Source organism: Scophthalmus maximus, chromosome 11, assembly GCF_022379125.1.
Source record: "Scophthalmus maximus strain ysfricsl-2021 chromosome 11, ASM2237912v1, whole genome shotgun sequence".
NCBI lineage: Eukaryota > Metazoa > Chordata > Actinopteri > Pleuronectiformes > Scophthalmidae > Scophthalmus > Scophthalmus maximus.
This window is the reverse complement of record NC_061525.1, coordinates 25,278,375-25,294,588: the sequence shown is the minus strand read 5'-3', so window position 1 is coordinate 25,294,588 and position 16,214 is coordinate 25,278,375. Positions and strand designations below refer to the sequence as shown.

General features: G+C 46.4%; 2 protein-coding genes and 3 non-coding genes across 7 annotated transcripts; all 5 read left to right on the top strand.

The window, feature by feature from the left end:
- The first annotated feature begins 619 nt into the window (after positions 1-619).
- On the top strand, positions 620-7,358 carry spint2 (serine peptidase inhibitor, Kunitz type, 2). Of its 2 annotated transcripts, XM_035621930.2 has the most exons (11): positions 621-1,161; positions 2,252-2,422; positions 2,897-2,977; positions 3,088-3,138; positions 3,224-3,247; positions 3,524-3,685; positions 3,784-3,843; positions 4,038-4,205; positions 5,509-5,553; positions 5,668-5,773; positions 5,946-7,358. In XM_035621930.2, the coding sequence occupies exons 1-11, from the start codon at positions 756-758 to the stop codon at positions 6,031-6,033; spliced, it is 1,362 nt and encodes a 453-aa protein (XP_035477823.1). In that variant the 5' UTR covers positions 621-755; the 3' UTR covers positions 6,034-7,358. The 2 variants fall into 2 exon arrangements, with proteins under 2 accessions (XP_035477824.1, XP_035477823.1); XM_035621931.2 differs by lacking the exon at positions 3,224-3,247 and having other exon boundaries at positions 620-1,161.
- A 346-nt stretch (positions 7,359-7,704) lies between these two features.
- On the top strand, positions 7,705-16,151 carry atg16l1 (ATG16 autophagy related 16-like 1 (S. cerevisiae)). 2 transcript variants are annotated; one of them, XM_035621910.2, is made up of 20 exons: positions 7,705-7,846; positions 8,340-8,451; positions 8,772-8,865; positions 9,108-9,213; positions 9,501-9,574; positions 9,678-9,747; positions 11,195-11,376; positions 11,453-11,518; positions 11,604-11,687; positions 11,890-11,949; positions 12,316-12,418; positions 13,093-13,198; positions 13,493-13,563; positions 13,636-13,707; positions 14,577-14,697; positions 14,774-14,879; positions 15,194-15,343; positions 15,590-15,637; positions 15,726-15,827; positions 15,918-16,151. In XM_035621910.2, the coding sequence occupies exons 2-20, from the start codon at positions 8,346-8,348 to the stop codon at positions 16,009-16,011; spliced, it is 1,815 nt and encodes a 604-aa protein (XP_035477803.1). In that variant the 5' UTR covers positions 7,705-7,846; positions 8,340-8,345; the 3' UTR covers positions 16,012-16,151. The 2 variants fall into 2 exon arrangements, with proteins under 2 accessions (XP_035477803.1, XP_035477804.1); XM_035621911.2 differs by lacking the exons at positions 15,726-15,827; positions 15,918-16,151 and having other exon boundaries at positions 15,466-15,604.
- LOC118299943 lies at positions 10,859-11,129 on the top strand. The gene has a single exon (XR_004790007.1). It is a non-coding gene; the product is annotated as a small Cajal body-specific RNA 6 (non-coding RNA).
- LOC118299941 lies at positions 12,606-12,885 on the top strand. Its single transcript, XR_004790005.1, has one exon. It is a non-coding gene; the product is annotated as a small Cajal body-specific RNA 6 (non-coding RNA).
- On the top strand, positions 13,938-14,210 carry LOC118299942. The gene has a single exon (XR_004790006.1). It is a non-coding gene; the product is annotated as a small Cajal body-specific RNA 6 (non-coding RNA).
- Positions 16,152-16,214: the final 63 nt, after the last annotated feature.

Here is a 16,214-nt window from a genome sequence, read left to right as displayed (position 1 = left end):
CAACAACAGTCCCTCTGTGACATCACAGGTCTGTGACATCACAGGTCAGTGATGTCAGAATCTGTCTGCTCCAATCAGAAGATGTCCAGGATCATCAGGCTCTACCCTCTCGTCTAGCATCAGAGATTGGCGGCAACCGAACGTCTCACTGATGTTGTGATGTAATAATACGTCACTGAGAGGTTCTACCGAGGGATGGGCCAGAACCACAGGGTTCAGATCCTGGTCCTGGTTCAAGTGACCAGAAGCAACAAACCACAGACAAACCAGACCAGCTGAAGATCTGTGTTCCGTCATGTGACGACGTTCATGGTCTCAGATGTCAGGACACAAAGTCGATTCACTTATTATACATGTCAGAAACTGGAGGCTTCAAATGGACAAAGCAGGAATAACTGGACCAGGAACCTGGTCCAGGAGCCAGGGACCAGGAGCAGGAGCCAGGAGCCAGGAGCCTGAACCTGAACCTGGACCAGGACCAGGACCAGGATCAGTAACCTGACAGTTTCAGACTGAAGGTGCGCTTGTGTCTGTGTGTGTGTGTGAAGCATAATGCGGTGGTGACGCCGCAGGTGGGCGTGGCTACAGTGACCTCACCTGTCGCTCAGGTAATTTTATCTGCGACAACAAAAAGCGGCCGAACGCGGAAGTGACTGTCTCTTGTTCCCGCGGAGCGAAGAGGTTCGACGCGGATTCCACTCGAGTTAAAACAAGGAAACACAGAATCTAAATCCAGATCCGGTGCAGAGGAGAAGATGAACGAACGCACACTCGGTGTACTTGCGCTCTGGTTCCTTCTCGGATCCGGTCTGGCTCTAGACTGTGACTGGGACACGTCCATTGATCCGGATCAGGCTCTCGACCCGGACGCCGGAGCGGTCCGCCTTGGCCCGCCGGAGGAGGTGTCGGACCCGGAGGAATGCCAGGCGGCGTGCTGTGTCAAGCCGAACTGTGACCTGGCCCTGGTGGGTCACCCGGCGGACGGAGCGCCGCAGTGCCAGCTGGTGAGCTGCGTGGTTCTGGGCCGGGACGCGTGCGTCCTCACGCGCAGCTCCAACTTCAAGGTTTACCGCAGGAAGGTGGAGGCGAGTAGCGGGGTCAGGCGGCACATCGTCCCGCTGCTGGAGGCCCACGAACCGAGGAGCAACGAGAGCAACAACAGTAGGAGCCACGTTCGTTATCGATTATTGGTCGAGTCCTTTTAAACTAATCAATGATGTCAGTATCGATCGAAGGGAATCACGTGGTGCGCGCGCGGGCACACACACAACCTGCTGATGAGATCAGTTTATTCTCTGATCAATCGATTAGAAAGACGATACCTGTCAGACGTACTGATGATAACTGATCATAACAATAAGAACATAATAAACAGTTTTTTTTTCTGTTTAACAACCTCAATAATCAATAATCAATGACATGAGTCTGATGATGATTCATTAGTTCATCAGCTGCAGTTTTTATCTTCAACAAGGAAGTTGTTTATTGATCCGTCTGTTTGTTTATTAGTTTATTGATCTGTTTGTTTATTAGTTTATTGATTCGTGTTTGTTTATTAGTTTATTGATCTGTTTGTTTATTAGTTTATTGATTCGTGTTTGTTTATTAGTTTATTGATCCGTCTGTTAGTTTATTAGTTTATTGATCTGTTCTCCAGGGGAACCTGGTGGATGACTCTGACCCTGATGGTTCCTGGTCTCAGTTTTGTTCTGGATTAAAGGGCAGATCCGTGATTTTTTTTCTTCTCTCATTGTGTTTTATGAAAAATAAATGATTTATGTTTCAGTCCACTTCCTGTTTTATTCTCTCCACGTAGTTTTGGTTTGATCTTCAGATCAGTGATTGCGTCTGTTGATCAAACAGCTGATTGAGGTAGAAGCTGAGTCATGACAGAGGCATGTTGTCGTGTTCGTCACCGAGTGTGGAACCGGTTCCACTGGTGTGTTGAACACGACACTCTGAAAACTCACCGACACTTTGTCTCAACGTCGTCTCTCCACAACACCACTGAGAAGAAGAAGAAGAAGAAGATTCTTTTATTGTCGTTCTGAGCACAGCTCCTTTAAAAACCGAGATACAATAGAGCTCTATGAATAAATATATATAAAAACAGACAGAGAGAGAGACAGACAGACAGACAGAGAGTGTCTGTCTGTCTCTCTCTCTGCCTGTCTGTTTCTGTGAGCAGCAGGATTCTAACCCTCCACAGTTCCAGGATCAGTCTGTTCATGTTTCTTGTGTCTCCTCTCAGTTCACTGTCGTCTGCCGATGAAGGTCGGTTCGTGTCGGGCGGCGTTCCCAAAGTTTTTCTACAATGTGAGCGATCAGCAATGTCACCGCTTCATCTATGGCGGCTGTGATGCCAACGCAAACAACTTTGACTCTCAGGAGGAGTGCGAGTCCGTCTGTAGCGGAGTCACAGGTAACACGTCCACAAGTGATGATCACAAAGTTCACCTGACAACCGAGCGACCAATAGCAACCAGCTACACTCTGATGATGTCAAATATTGACGGTTCATGCCAAATTATTTACAAAGTGCAACGGCCAATGAGTCCAACACACAATGGTGTAACTTTGGCTCCGCCCACACGTACATGTTTTAATTAAAAAAACTCCTCACTATTGCTCTGGTGACGCTTGGCGGAGTTTTCCAGCCTCTGAAAGAGAGTCAACCGTGTCAACCCCTAACCCTGTATGTCTTCATACACCTCCAGCCCTCACCCTGTATGTGTTCATACACCTCCTTCATTCACCCTGTATGTCTTAAGTCTAGGGCGACATCCCGCCTTTCTAGACTTAACTCTGACTCCCTGGAAAGAGAACCCTAAGAACAATGACGTTCTAGTAGATTCTTACAATTCAGAACGAAATTAAAAGGTGTTTGTGTGTTCAGGTTCAGTTCTTCCTGTCGATTCGACTCCTCCTCCTCCTCCTCCTGTCAAAGCAGCTCGAATGGTTCCAGCCTTCAACACAGGTAAAGTGATAGAATCAGTCAATCAATATTTAATCAATATTTAATACACAGATCATAAATACAGTGACCTCACATTTACCTCACCTCATTATCTTCTGGTCTTGGTTCAGGCCCAGAGTCTGAACCTGCTGCCACTGAGTCCGTCCCCCTTCAGGACACAGGTAAGGTCAGATTGTTAGTTGAGCGTCAGTCGATAGTTTGTCCTAAGAAGACGATGACTCAATAACGTTTTTCACTCTCCAACAGAAATGTCTGCTGATCAGTATGCTGGTACGTTTGTTCTCGCTCTGACATCTGTTCTGTCCATCTGCACCTCAGTGGAGCCTGATGGAGCCTGACGGAACATGATGGAACCATTGGAGCCCCTTGGCTCGTTTCCCGTTAATTTATACCAGAGTACATTTGTAAACATCGGTTTCCAGATGTTTGATCAGCAGCTCTTCCGTCTGCCCTTTGGTCTGATAGACAAAACTTGAGCATTGAAGGATCCAGAGCACCTGAATCAGGACAAATGTAACGTACCTGTCTGTCTTCTCATCCAATAAGAGCACTGCGCGGCGGAGCCTCAGGTTGGTCCCTGCAGGGCAGCGTTTCAGCATTGGTTCTACAACAGTCAGACAGGTATCTGTCAATCATTCATCTACGGAGGCTGCAGAGGAAACAAGAACAACTATGTCAGCAAGGAGAGCTGCATGGCTACATGTTCAGGTGAGTCTCGTACACCTGCCCAGGTGAGTCTCGTACAATTGCTCAGGCGAGTCAGGAGGTAATTACTAACGACAGATGTTGAACGTCTCGTCCCTCAGTGTCAGTTCTTCCGTCCTCTAAGAAATCTTCAGCTGATGATGTTTCTTCAGATTACAAAGGTGAGAAAGTCCTGAAACAAACAAACATGTGTCCCTTCTTTGAAGGGGGAGTAAGCGATTCTGGAGGAAGCTTGTCTCTCTCTTTGTTGCGATTTCACTGCTCTGACCGGGCCGAACCCGATATAGCTAACAGGAACCGACTGCTAGCAGTAAATAGTAAATAATTAATCATTAATCAACTGTCTTTGTCTCAGATCAGTGTACAGTGACTCCTGACCCCGGTCCCTGCCGTGCTGCCTTCCCCAAGTTCTACTTCGACCACAACACTGGCACCTGTCAGTCATTCTTGTACGGTGGTTGTCGCGGAAACCATAACCGTTATGGCAGCATGGAGGAGTGTTTGACCCACTGCAGCCGAGACGGTAACTAACAAACTTTGATTAGATTCACTGAAGCAGTAGACAAATTCAGTTTACAGCTGTGGGGCCCCTGTCGAGACGTCCGGTCCTGCTCGTAACATCCGGTCCTTCTCTTAACAGCCAGTTTTTCTTGTAACATCCGTTCCTTCTCTTAACAGCCAGTTCTTCTTGTAACATCCGTTCCTTCTCTTAACATCCAGTTCTTCTTGTAACATCCGTTCCTTCTCTTAACATCCAGTTCTTCTTGTAACATCCGTTCCTTCTCTTAACATCCAGTTCTTCTTGTAACATCATGTCGTTCTCTTAACATCCGGTTCTTCTCGTAACATCATGTCGTTCTCTTAACATCCGGTTCTTCTCGTAACATCATGTCGTTCTCTTAACATCCGGTTCTTCTCGTAACATCCGGTCCTTCTCGTAACATCCGGTTCTTCTCTTAACATCCGGTTCTTCTCTTAACATCCGGTTCTTCTCATAACATCTGGTCCTTCTCGTAACATCCGGTTCTTCTCTTAACATCCGGTCCTTCTCGTAACATCCGGTCCTTCTCGTAACATCCGGTCCTTCTCGTAACATCCGGTCCTTCTCGTAACATCCGGTTCTTCTCTTAACATCCGGTTCTTCTCTTAACATCCGGTTCTTCTCTTAACATCCGGTTCTTCTCGTAACATCCGGTTCTTCTCGTAACATCATGTCGTTCTCTTAACATCCGGTTCTTCTCGTAACATCCGGTCCTTCTCTTAACATTCGGTTCTTCTCGTGACATCCGGTTCTTCTCGTAACATCATGTCGTTCTCTTAACATCTGGCCCTACTCGTAACATCATGTCGTTCTCTTAACATCCGGTTCTTCTCGTAACATCATGTCGTTCTCTTAACATCCGGTTCTTCTCTTAACATCGAGTCGTTCTCGTAACATCCGGTCCTTCTCGTAACATCATGTCCTTCTCTTAACACCGGGTTCTTCTCTTAACATCATGTCATTCTCTTAACACCGGGTTCTTCTCTTAACATCATGTCGTTCTCTTAACATCCGGTTCTTCTCTTAACATCATGTCGTTCTCTTAACATCCGGTTCTTCTCTTAACATCATGTCGTTCTCTTAACATCCGGTTCTTCTCTTAACATCATGTCGTTCTCTTAACATCCGGTTCTTCTCGTAACATCATGTCCTTCTCTTAACATCCAGTCCTTCTCGTAACATCATGTCCTTCTCGTAACATCATGTCCTTCTCTTAACACCCGGTTCTTCTCTTAACATCATGTCGTTCTCGTCTTTCTCTTAACATCATGTCATTCTCTTCCAGGTTCGTTTGACAGTCGTGGTAAAACTCGTCACCGTTGGACGGCAGGTCAGTTTTTCCTCTTGACTCTTATGAATCAGACCTGAGTTTGTTTCCTGCTGGCTCTGGTTTCAAACTGATTTTCACAATAAGAGCCTCTGATCTTCATCTTTTCTCCTCCAGCCTTCTTCGTCTTCGTCACTCTGGCTGCCATCTCTGTGCTGCTGCTGGTGACACTCGTCCTCATCTCTCTGAGACGTCACCGCCTGTCCCGCCGTCCCTCTGTCAGGTAAAGTCAACAGCTGTGGCTCAGAGCTGACACCTGCTGGTGAACCACACGTAAACATCTGTCCACACTTTGTCTTGTGGGCTTTCTCCTTTCACTCTTGTTGTATAAAGGCAGATGTTCGTGTTGGGGAGATGAAGCAGAACCTTTATTCATTCATGTATTTATTCTGCAGTGACAAGGAGGAGCTGCTTCCAGACCCTGATGAACAGTCTGTGGATTCTATGACCCTCCCAGAGAGTCCCAAACCTGACGAGGCCTGACGAGACCATGGATCCTCCTGGGGCCACTGAGGGGTCTGGGGTCAGGGGGTAAGGGTGGATGAAGCTGTTACTCCTGTGATTTAAAGTTATTTGAGGGTGCGTTGTGGTTTGTGCTCTGTCAGAGGAGATCAGCTGTGTCTCGTAGGCTCAACCTTATTTTAACTATGAGACGTTTCATTTGATCTCATCTCGAGAACAAACCTGATCCGTCTCACGTCTACAGACACTCAAGTGATCAGGAGTCTAGTCTGTTTTATGTAGACATTAGCATTACAGGGTTCTTTCTTCATTGTTCAGATGAATGTGAGGTGTGTGTTTTCAGGATTTATGTGTTGAAACCTCTGCTGTTTATCACAAAATGGTTCCAGCAGTAACCAGCAGTGAGTTTTAGAGCTAAGCTAAGATAGCTGTTTCCAGTCTTTATGCTAAGCTCACCACATCCTGCTGTAACGAAGTTTGCTCTGAGCTCACTCGTGTTTTCGGTCAATTTATTTTGTGAAACATAATTTACTTTTTACTTTCTGTGGCGTCACATGATGTAAACGTATCATCACTCTGATCATTTGATTGTAGATTGACATTTTTCATATTTTATGGATGGAATGATTAAATCTCTATATTTAGATTTAGTTACAAGAAGAAATCGTGACGTTTTTATATTCAGTCCCAAAACACTGGAGCCTGCATTTCCCATGATGCACCTGGACAGTGTCGGAGGCGAGTCGACTGGTGGGCGCCCCCTTCAGGCTTAGAAGTACTAACTGATCAGACTCGGTGTGTTGATCTACCTTCATTTAATTGATTGTTCTTGGGAATCGTCTTAATAAGGCCATGTTGGTCAAACTCTACATCTGAGGTTTTATGACGAAACTTTTGTTATAAAATTAACTTTGGTCATGTGATAGAAATGTGAAGAGTTTATGTCTAAACTAATGATGAAGTATTAATGTAAAGTAGAATAGAGGAAAAAAAACATCAGGTTCTGAATTAAGTTTCCAAAAAATAGTTCAGATGTGATAAAAACTTCATTTACGTACAATTTACTTTTTCTAAAACAAACTAATGACACGTTTTCCTCAGAATTATGAATAAATTTACCTTTTTTTCTCATGTGAAGGCAAAAGTAGAATTTTAAACTTTTATATTTTATTATGATAAAAATTCTTCAGGTGATTTTATGTGATGAGTGATGTGAAATCATTTTTATAAATCAGTGAGTTTAGTTTGATAAATGTATAATATGTGATTTATTGATGAATCCGTTTTCAAGACTTGGTTATTAACTCTGTAATCAACCTGATCAATAAATAAAACTTGATGAATCATTCTGGTGTTTTTCATTTTTGAGTTTAATTAAAGGTTCATGATACAACGCAAAGGGGTTTTGATCAGATTGTCACCTGGTGGAGATCTATGGTACTGCACAGTATGTCACAGTAACGACACCAAACTACGTCATAATATCACATTTCATTAAAATTAAATCAACAGTAAATCATCGGAATAAAAATGGGAGTTTTTCTCTTCAGTCTGATAACTGTTGTTCTGATTTATTTATTGACATGAAAATTGAAAATGATAAAAACGTGTGAATCTCGGTTCTCACTCACTGGCGGGAAACAGAGGAACAAAAGTCCCGGTAGCTGTTTAAACCCGACCGTATTTTCGTGCGACTCTTCCGGAAGTGAGTCGTTGATGGAGTCAACATGGCGCCGAGTTGGAGCCAGTTAGCAGAAGAAACAGATGTCGGTTAACGACACGAGCGGAACCGTTAAAGACCGACAGCACCGACACAGCAGCACCAAGGTCCACGGTGAGGCCTCAGCCCGGGACTCGGGACTCTTCTCCGCTCCGCAGCTAGCCGCCCGATAGCATGCTAACATGTCGAGTCACTCCTCACCGGAGCCGCGACACGGAGACACGGAGGAGCCTCCGCAGTTCCTGTGACCGGGTCGATGTAGACGAATTTAAATCACAAACCGCCGCTTTGTCTCTGCCGTTGTCCCCGGTCTTTGTCCAACAGTTACAACTAACAAGCTAACACCAGCTACCACCGACTGAAGGTGTTTCCTGTTGGCCTCGCGTTTTACCTGCCTGATGTCACCAGTTTGTTGATCAATAATTTGTCATCTGCAGAAAATAATCAGCTGACTGGCGTGCATGACGTCATGTTCGTGTGAGTCCGGAAGCAGCAGACTGTAGTTCTTCAGTGTCACGTGGTTCCTCAATCATCAGCTGAGTGCGTTTGTTTAAGTGTGTGTGTGTGTGTGTGTGTGTGTGTGTGTGTGTGTGTGTGTGTGTGTCAGGTGGTGATGGCGGAGCGGCGGGCGGACTGTACGTGGAAGAGACACATCTCCGAGCAGCTGAAGCTCAGAGACCGAGTTCAGAGACAAGCCTTCGAGGAGCTCGTCCACCAGTGTGAGTAATCTGTCCTTATATATGTGTGTGTTTATATATGTATATATGTGTATGTACGTATGTTTGTATGTCAGTTATATACAAGCCTTCGAGTAGCTCATCAGTGTGTGATTTACAGTGTGAGTCATCTGTTGTTATACATACATACAGTCGGACATGTACTGTATACCGGGTCGTGTGCTTTAATGGGTCGTGTACAGTTGGTCGTGTACAGTCGGCCATGTACTGTATACCGGGTCGTGTGCTTTAATGGGTCGTGTACAGTCGGCCGTGTATTGTACTGGGTCGTGTGGGCTCACAGCAGCTGCTCTGTGTTTCAGATCATCGTCTGTTGGAGAAGTCCGACCTGCAGGCCGTCCTCTCAGAGCGATATCAGACTGACAAGTATGACGTCCAGAGAGGACATGAGTCCAGGTGAGACCTGAACCAGGACCTGACGTCGTCTTGTCTCCATCCACAACTCATGGATCCTTGAGAATTATTAAATGTTGACATACGTTTCCATTTTACTTTTGGGGCGTCATGACACTGGTGTTCAGACCATAGCCAGGAAGCAGGGATACGTTTCACTTTCTCCAGTTGTCCTCTCAGATGTCATCTCCTGTCCTCTCAGATGTCCTCTCCTGTCTTCTCACTGTCTCTGTCCTTTGTTTCAGTGCATCCTCAGACTCGAGTCGAGGAGACGCTCTGCTGCAGGAAATGTCTCAGATGAGAATCAAACACCAGGAGGAGCTGACGGAGCTGCACAAGAAGAGAGGAGAGGTCAGAGACACTACACACAGAAAGTGATGTCATCAACATCAGTGACCTTCACTACACACAGAAAGTGTGTAAATTTCAATAAGTGTGATTGTTCCTCTGGTTGTTAAATTGTGTGTGTGTGTGTGTGTGTGTGTGTGTGTGTGTGTGTGTGTGTGTGTGTGTGTGTGTGTGTGTGTGTGTGTGTGTGTGTGTGTGTGTGTGTGTGTGTGTGTGTGTGTGTGTGTGTGTGTGTGTGTGTGTGTGTGTGTGTGTGTGTGTGTGTGTGTGTGTGTGTGTGTGTGGAGCAGCTAGCGCAGAGTGTGATCGAACTGAACAACCAGATTCAACAGAAAGACAAAGAGATTCAGAGCAACGAGGCCAAGTAAGAACTGAATGTGTGTGTGAGTGAGAGAGAGAGAGAGTGTGTGTGTGTGCGCGCGCGTGATGTCACTCAGGGACACGTTCACTGTCTCTCTTGTGTTCAGGACGTTGGAGTTTCAGCAACAGATCATGAACCTGGAGGGCGACTGTCGGGAGCTGAGGAGCTTTCTGCAGGTATGAACACACCTGGACCAATCATAGGCCTCCAGGTAAAAACAGGAAATGTCCACCTCCTTGCAGACATGAAGGCTGCAGTCCAAGGGTGCGGTCCAATTGTCCTTCCTATCTACTATTCCTATCTACTTCCATTGACCTCAGTGGAAAACGTCATGAGGTCAAGGAAAGGTGTAAAAGAGGGTTCATAGGACTTATGAAAAGCCGACAGCGCTGCTTTGAGAATCTGACTCCACTGACACTAAACTCCATCATCATGTGACGTTGTGGTGAAACTACACATTTCTGAAAATGAACTACAAAAACCTCAGCGGCTCCATCAGCATTTTTCAGTGTTTTATGGTTCATATGTAACGGTAACTTACATCTGGGTCATATTTATACTCTTCTTCAAATCTAATCGTCTAGGTCCGTTCATGGTGCATCACGTTAAATATCGCTGCCGCAATGAATTGTGGGGCTATATCTCCCTACTCTCACAAAGGAAGATCCAGTGTATCCTATGCTGAAGGAGATAGGAAGGAAGGATTGAAGCTCCTTTCCTAAGCATTTAGAGAATCTGAACAGCTCTTATCATGGTGCTGATCAAAGTGAATTTGACAATTCAACCTCACCCCAAAAGTGTAACCAACACCCAAAAGTGTTTCCTCAGCACCTGATAAGATCTGTTCAGACTCTCCAAGTGCTTAGGAAAGGAGCTTCAATGCTTCCTTTCCTATCTCCTTTAGCATAGGGTACACTGGAGTTTCCTGTGTGAGAGGAAAGGAGAAACAGACCCACAATGTGATGTCATGAACTAACGTAAATGATTCAATCTGAAGGAGAAAAACAGATGCACGTGATCATGTAAGTTACTGTTACATATGAATAATTTACATGTGATGTCACACGTTGCCATGGTGATAAATATGAGTGACAGGAGCGAGAAAAAAAATATTTTCACTACTCATGTCGAACATGAATCAACCTGATCAGGTTATGATCACATGACGACGTTGCTCAGTGTCAGTGGAGTCGTGTGAATCCTCCTTTGACCTTGTGACCTTGTCCACTGAGGTCAAGGACAAGGTGAGGAGAAGGCAACAGGAAGAACAAACTGAATCCAGCCGAAGGTCAGTGATGAACATTAAGAGGTCTGATTACCCACAATCCTCTCCTGCTGCTCTCTGGCCCCAGCAGCCCCTGCTCTCTCCTCCCATCATGCTCTAGTGGTGCAGCAGTGGTTGCAGGAGCTGCAAACAGACAGGAAGTGACATCAGTGTGAGCCTGTACAGAGATTCTATTGGCTCAAAGTGATGACTGACTTCCAACATAACCAATCAGGACGGAGCGTGAGGCTGAAGAGGAGGAGGGAGCTGATCTCAAGTTTTCAACCTGAGACCTTCATCGTCGTGTCCTGACTTCCTGTGTTGACTTGTCCTGACCCACTGGACTTCCTGTCTCACAGGACCTGGAGCGGGCGAACCAGACGCTGAAGGACGAGTACGACGCTCTGCAGATCACATTCTCCGCTCTGGAGGAGAAACTTCGGAAAACCACAGAGGACAATCAGGAGCTGGTGTCTCGCTGGATGGCAGAGAAAGCTCAGGAGGCCAACAAGCTTAACGCCGAGAACGAGAAGGACAGCAGGTTGGCATAATCTGAGTCCTTGGATCATCTGAGTCGTCTGAATCACCTGAGGCTGATTTGTCCTCCTGTCTTTCAGACGGCGACAGGCCAAACTGCAGAAGGAACTGGCCGATGCCGCCAAAGAGCCGCTGCCCATCGACCCGTCAGTAACATTTGACCTTTGTGACCTCACATCTGCTGTGACATCAGACGTCTTCTGACCTCTGACCTCGTGTGTTTGTCCTCAGAGACGACGACATCGAGGTTCTGGCTGAGGACGGAGGGAAAGGAGGAGAGACGTCTCCCAGCAGAGCGCTGAGCAGAACGCCCAGGTCACTAGAGTTCAACACTTCTATAATCATATTAATAATATGAATAATAATAATAAAAATAATGATTATATCATGGGTGATGAATTATTTGGTAAAGTTATGTGCAGTGGTCTGTCTCTGTCTGTCTGTGTCTCTCTCTCTCTCTCTCTCTCTGCGCCTGTCTCTCTGTGGAAACTGTCTGACTGTCTTCATGTGTCTTTAGTAAGAGACTGTCCCACCCTCCTCCCCCTGGTCTACTGGACTCCATCTCCAACATATTTGGGTATGTATCTGTAAAGACCTCGAACCTCTGACCTAACCTCTGTTCTGACCTGACTTCCGACCTTACCTCCGACCTGTCCTGCTCTCTCTCGCTCTCTCTCTCTCCACTCTCTGATGAACGACATACAGGAGTTTTTAAACCAGTCTGTGTGAGGGAGAGCTCATCTTTAACTCTGTTTTTATGACCTGATTTATTCTGTTTTTTCAGTTATCTTTTTTGTTTTGTGTTGTTGTTGTGTTTTTTTTCATTTCATTTGTAGAGGACCGTGATGTTCTCTGGTAAATCTTAATAAACATTGTTTTTTAAAAATCAAAATCAAAAATCTCTCTCTCTCTCTCTCTCTCTCTCTCTCTCTCTCTCTCTCAGACGTCGAGCTGCCAACTCTTTCAGCTCTTCACCTGAAAACACAGAGGCTCCGTCAGGAGTGTGTGCAGACGTCCGAGTCCCGTCCACGGCGCTGCACGTGTTCGTGAGTACGGTTCAGTCATGTGGCCAGTGTTCAGCTGGGACACGTCACGTGACCTCTGATGTCACAGTGATCAGCTGGGACAAGTCACGTGACCTAATGTGTTGTTTAGTTTTCCTTTCTCGTATAAACATGGTACTGCCTGACACTGGAAATATCCATTTGTTGACCGTAGAGGTCAGAGATCAAAGGTCAGTGATGAACAGTAAAAGGTCTGATTACCCACAATCCTCTCCTGCTGCCCTCTGGCTCCCAGCAGCCCTGCTCTCTCCTCCCATCATGCATGTAGTGGTGCAGTGGTGGTCACAGGAGCTGCTGACAGACGGGAAGCAACATCACAGTGTGAGCCTGTACAGAGATTCTATTGGCTCAAAGTGATGACTGACTTCCAACATAACCAAACAGGACGGAGTGTCAGGCTGAGGAGGAGGAGGAGGAGGGAGCTGATCTCAAGTTTTCAACCTGAGACCAAGTGAAAGAGAGAGAGAGTAAACAAGTGTTTTTTCATACTGACTGACTGACTGACTGACTGACTGTGTGTGTGTGTGTGTGTGTGTGTGTGTGTGTGTGTGTGTGTGTGTGTGTGTGTGTGTGTGTGTGTGTGTGTGTGTGTGTGTGTGTGTGTGTGTGTGTGTGTGTGTGTGTGTGTGTGTGTGTGTGTGTGTGTGTGTGTGTAGGAAGCTCACGACGGCGAGGTGAACGCGGTGAGGTTCAGCCCCGGCTCTCGTATGGTGGCGACAGGAGGGATGGATCGCAGGGTGAAGCTGTGGGAGGTCGTCGCAGGTGAGGTCACCAAAGAAACGGCAAGCTCAGATGACATCAGAGATCAGAATCAGATTTATTGGCCAAGAATGTTCAACATACAAGGAATCAGATTTTGGTTTCCTGAGCTCTCATGGAACTTACACAGAAAAAGACCAACAAAAAAAAAACAGGACAACAGATAAAAATGGGAGCAATGTGTTGAGACAGTGATGTCATGTTATCATGTTCTAGTGTGAACTGGACCCTAACCCTAAGTCAATTATTACAACCAACATATTTAATGTTTAATATATCTGTCTCTCTCTCTCACAGGTCACTGTGAAGCTAAAGGAGCTCTGACTGGCAGTAATGCAGGAATCACCAGTATCGACTTTGACAGCGCAGTAAGTCTCTTCACTGCTGTGAGTCTGTGTTTGTGTGTTTGTGTGTTTGATAGTGTTTTTGTGTGTCTTCAGGGTTCATACCTGCTTGCTGCCTCCAACGACTTCGCCAGTCGCATCTGGACTGTGGACGATTTCAGACTGAGGGTGAGTCTGTGGCTCAGAGGTCGGGGGGGTCGATCCCTAAATGTTTTCTTCAGGTTGACTGAGTCAGAAAAGATCCATATAAATATAATATAGTTATCATCAGTATACACAGACGATCAGAGGCTGAAGTTTCAGAAAGAATCTGGAGATCAGTGAATCGATCGATCTCCGAGCCAAGAGAGAAACATGGTCTTATTGATTATTGACAGGTTTACAGTCGTCAGTCTGCTGGTCAGTGATGTCATGTAAAAGGTCTGAATTTCAGCCCCTCCCCCTTAGCCACCATTTTGGCTCCCAGCAGCCCCTCTGTTCCCATCATGCTCTAGTGGTGCAGTGGTGGTCCCAGGAGCTGCTGACAGACAGGAAGTGACATCACAATGTGAGTCTGTACAGAGATCGTATAGGCTCAGTGTGATGACTGACATCCAACAGAACCAATCACCATGGAGCGTAAGGCTGAGGGGGCAGGGCTTGAGACATGATCTCGCTTTTCTACTGAGGCCACAAAAACGACGACACCTGAGACGTTAAAGTTTCATCAACATCACACACACACACAGGTTAGGATGCAACATAATGTATATAGAATAAAAAACTTTTCATCCCGCTCTGGGAATTTCACAGCAGCACAATACAACAGTTTTGTTGTGATTTTCTAAACATACGTGTGTGTGTGTGTGTGTGTGTGTGTGTGTGTGTGTGTGTGTGTGTGTGTGTGTGTGTGTGTGTGTGTGTGTGTGTGTGTGTGTGTGTGTGTGTGTGTGTGTGTGTGTGTGTGTGTGTGTGTGTGTGTGTGTGTGTGTGTGTGTGTGTGTGTGTGTGTGTGTGTGTGTGTGTGTGTGTGTGTGTGTGTGTGTGTGCGCGCGCAGCACACCTTGACGGGTCACAGTGGGAAGGTTCTGTCAGCTCGTTTCCTATTGGACAACACTCGGATCGTCTCTGGCAGCTATGACCGGACGCTCAAACTGTGGGACCTCCGCAGCAAAGTCTGTACGTGATTGGTCGGTTTGTCTGGCGGATGTTTAACTGGTTTTACATGGAGTGACCTGTGATGTCACCTGTGTAGGTATGAAGACGGTGTTTGCTGGTTCCAGTTGTAACGACATTGTGTGTACGGAGCAGTGCGTCATGAGCGGACACTTCGACAAGAAGGTTCGATTCTGGGACATCAGGTGAGAAGGCAACACAACTACATAACTGCTACACAACAGTTAACAACAGCTACACAACAATTAACAGCTACACAATAGTTAACAACAGCTACACAACAACTACACCACAGTTAACAACAGTGTGTGTGTGTGTGTGTGTGTGTGTGTGTGTGTGTGTGTGTGTGTGTGTGTGTGTGTGTGTGTGTGTGTGTGTGTGTGTGTGTGTGTGTGTGTGTGTGTGTGTGTGTGTGTGTGTGTGTGTGTGTGTGTGTGTGTGTGTGTGTGTGTGTGTGTGTGTGTGTGTGTGTGTGTGTGTGTGTGTGTGTGTGTGTCAGAGCTGAGAGCATCGTTCAGGAGCTGGAGTTGTTTGGCAGAGTCACGTCACTGGACCTGAACCACGAGCGAACAGAACTTCTCAGCTGCTCCAGAGACGACCTCATCAAGATTATCGACCTTCGCACCAACTCTGTCCGACAGACGTTCAGGTGATTCACCTGTTGACCTGTTGACCTGAGATGTCTCTGTCAGGACGTCCTGGCCAACATGAGCAACGATAAAATAAAAAAGTTTCATATATAAAAACGTTGACAAACCAACAACCATTCAGGTCTGTCTCCTTGGAAACCGCTGCTTCAGACTGATTCTAAAACGTGGTGACATCAGAGTCACTCGTCTGATAATCCTGGTCCAGGTCTGGTCCTGATGTACTAACTGTGTGTTGGTGTGTTCAGTGCTCAGGGCTTCAAGTGCGGAGCCGACTGGACCAGGGTGACTTTCAGGTGAGTTCAACACATCGGCTTCTTCAGAGCGACTGAACCGTCTGGACTCGGGTCACAGGGTCACTAACAGTGTCGTTGTTTGTTTCAGTCCGGACGGCAGCTACGTGGCCGGAGGTTCAGCTGATGGAGCTCTTTACGTGTGGAACGTCCTGACGGGCAAAGTGGACCGAACTCTGGACCGACACCACAAGTAAGCGACAAACTGACCCCACGAGAACAGAGGTCAAAGAGTCCTGACCTCCAGCTGTATGACCTCTGTGACCTCTCGTCCTCTCTGCAGCTCTGCCATCAATTCGGTGTCCTGGTCTCCGTCCGGAGCCTTCGTGGTCAGCGTGGAGAAAGGCAGCAGAGCCGTCCTGTGGTCTGACGTGTGATTGGTCGACGACACTTGTTGAACATTGAGGATGTGATGATGAATCACATGATCCTAATGGACGTTGTGCACACGCATGGACACACTCTCTCTTCACTGTTTCCATGTTCATCAAATAAATGTGTAATTATGTGTAATTAATATATTGGTGATCGTGTGTGTGTGTGTGTGTGTGTGTGTGTGTGTGTGTGTGTGTGTGTGTGT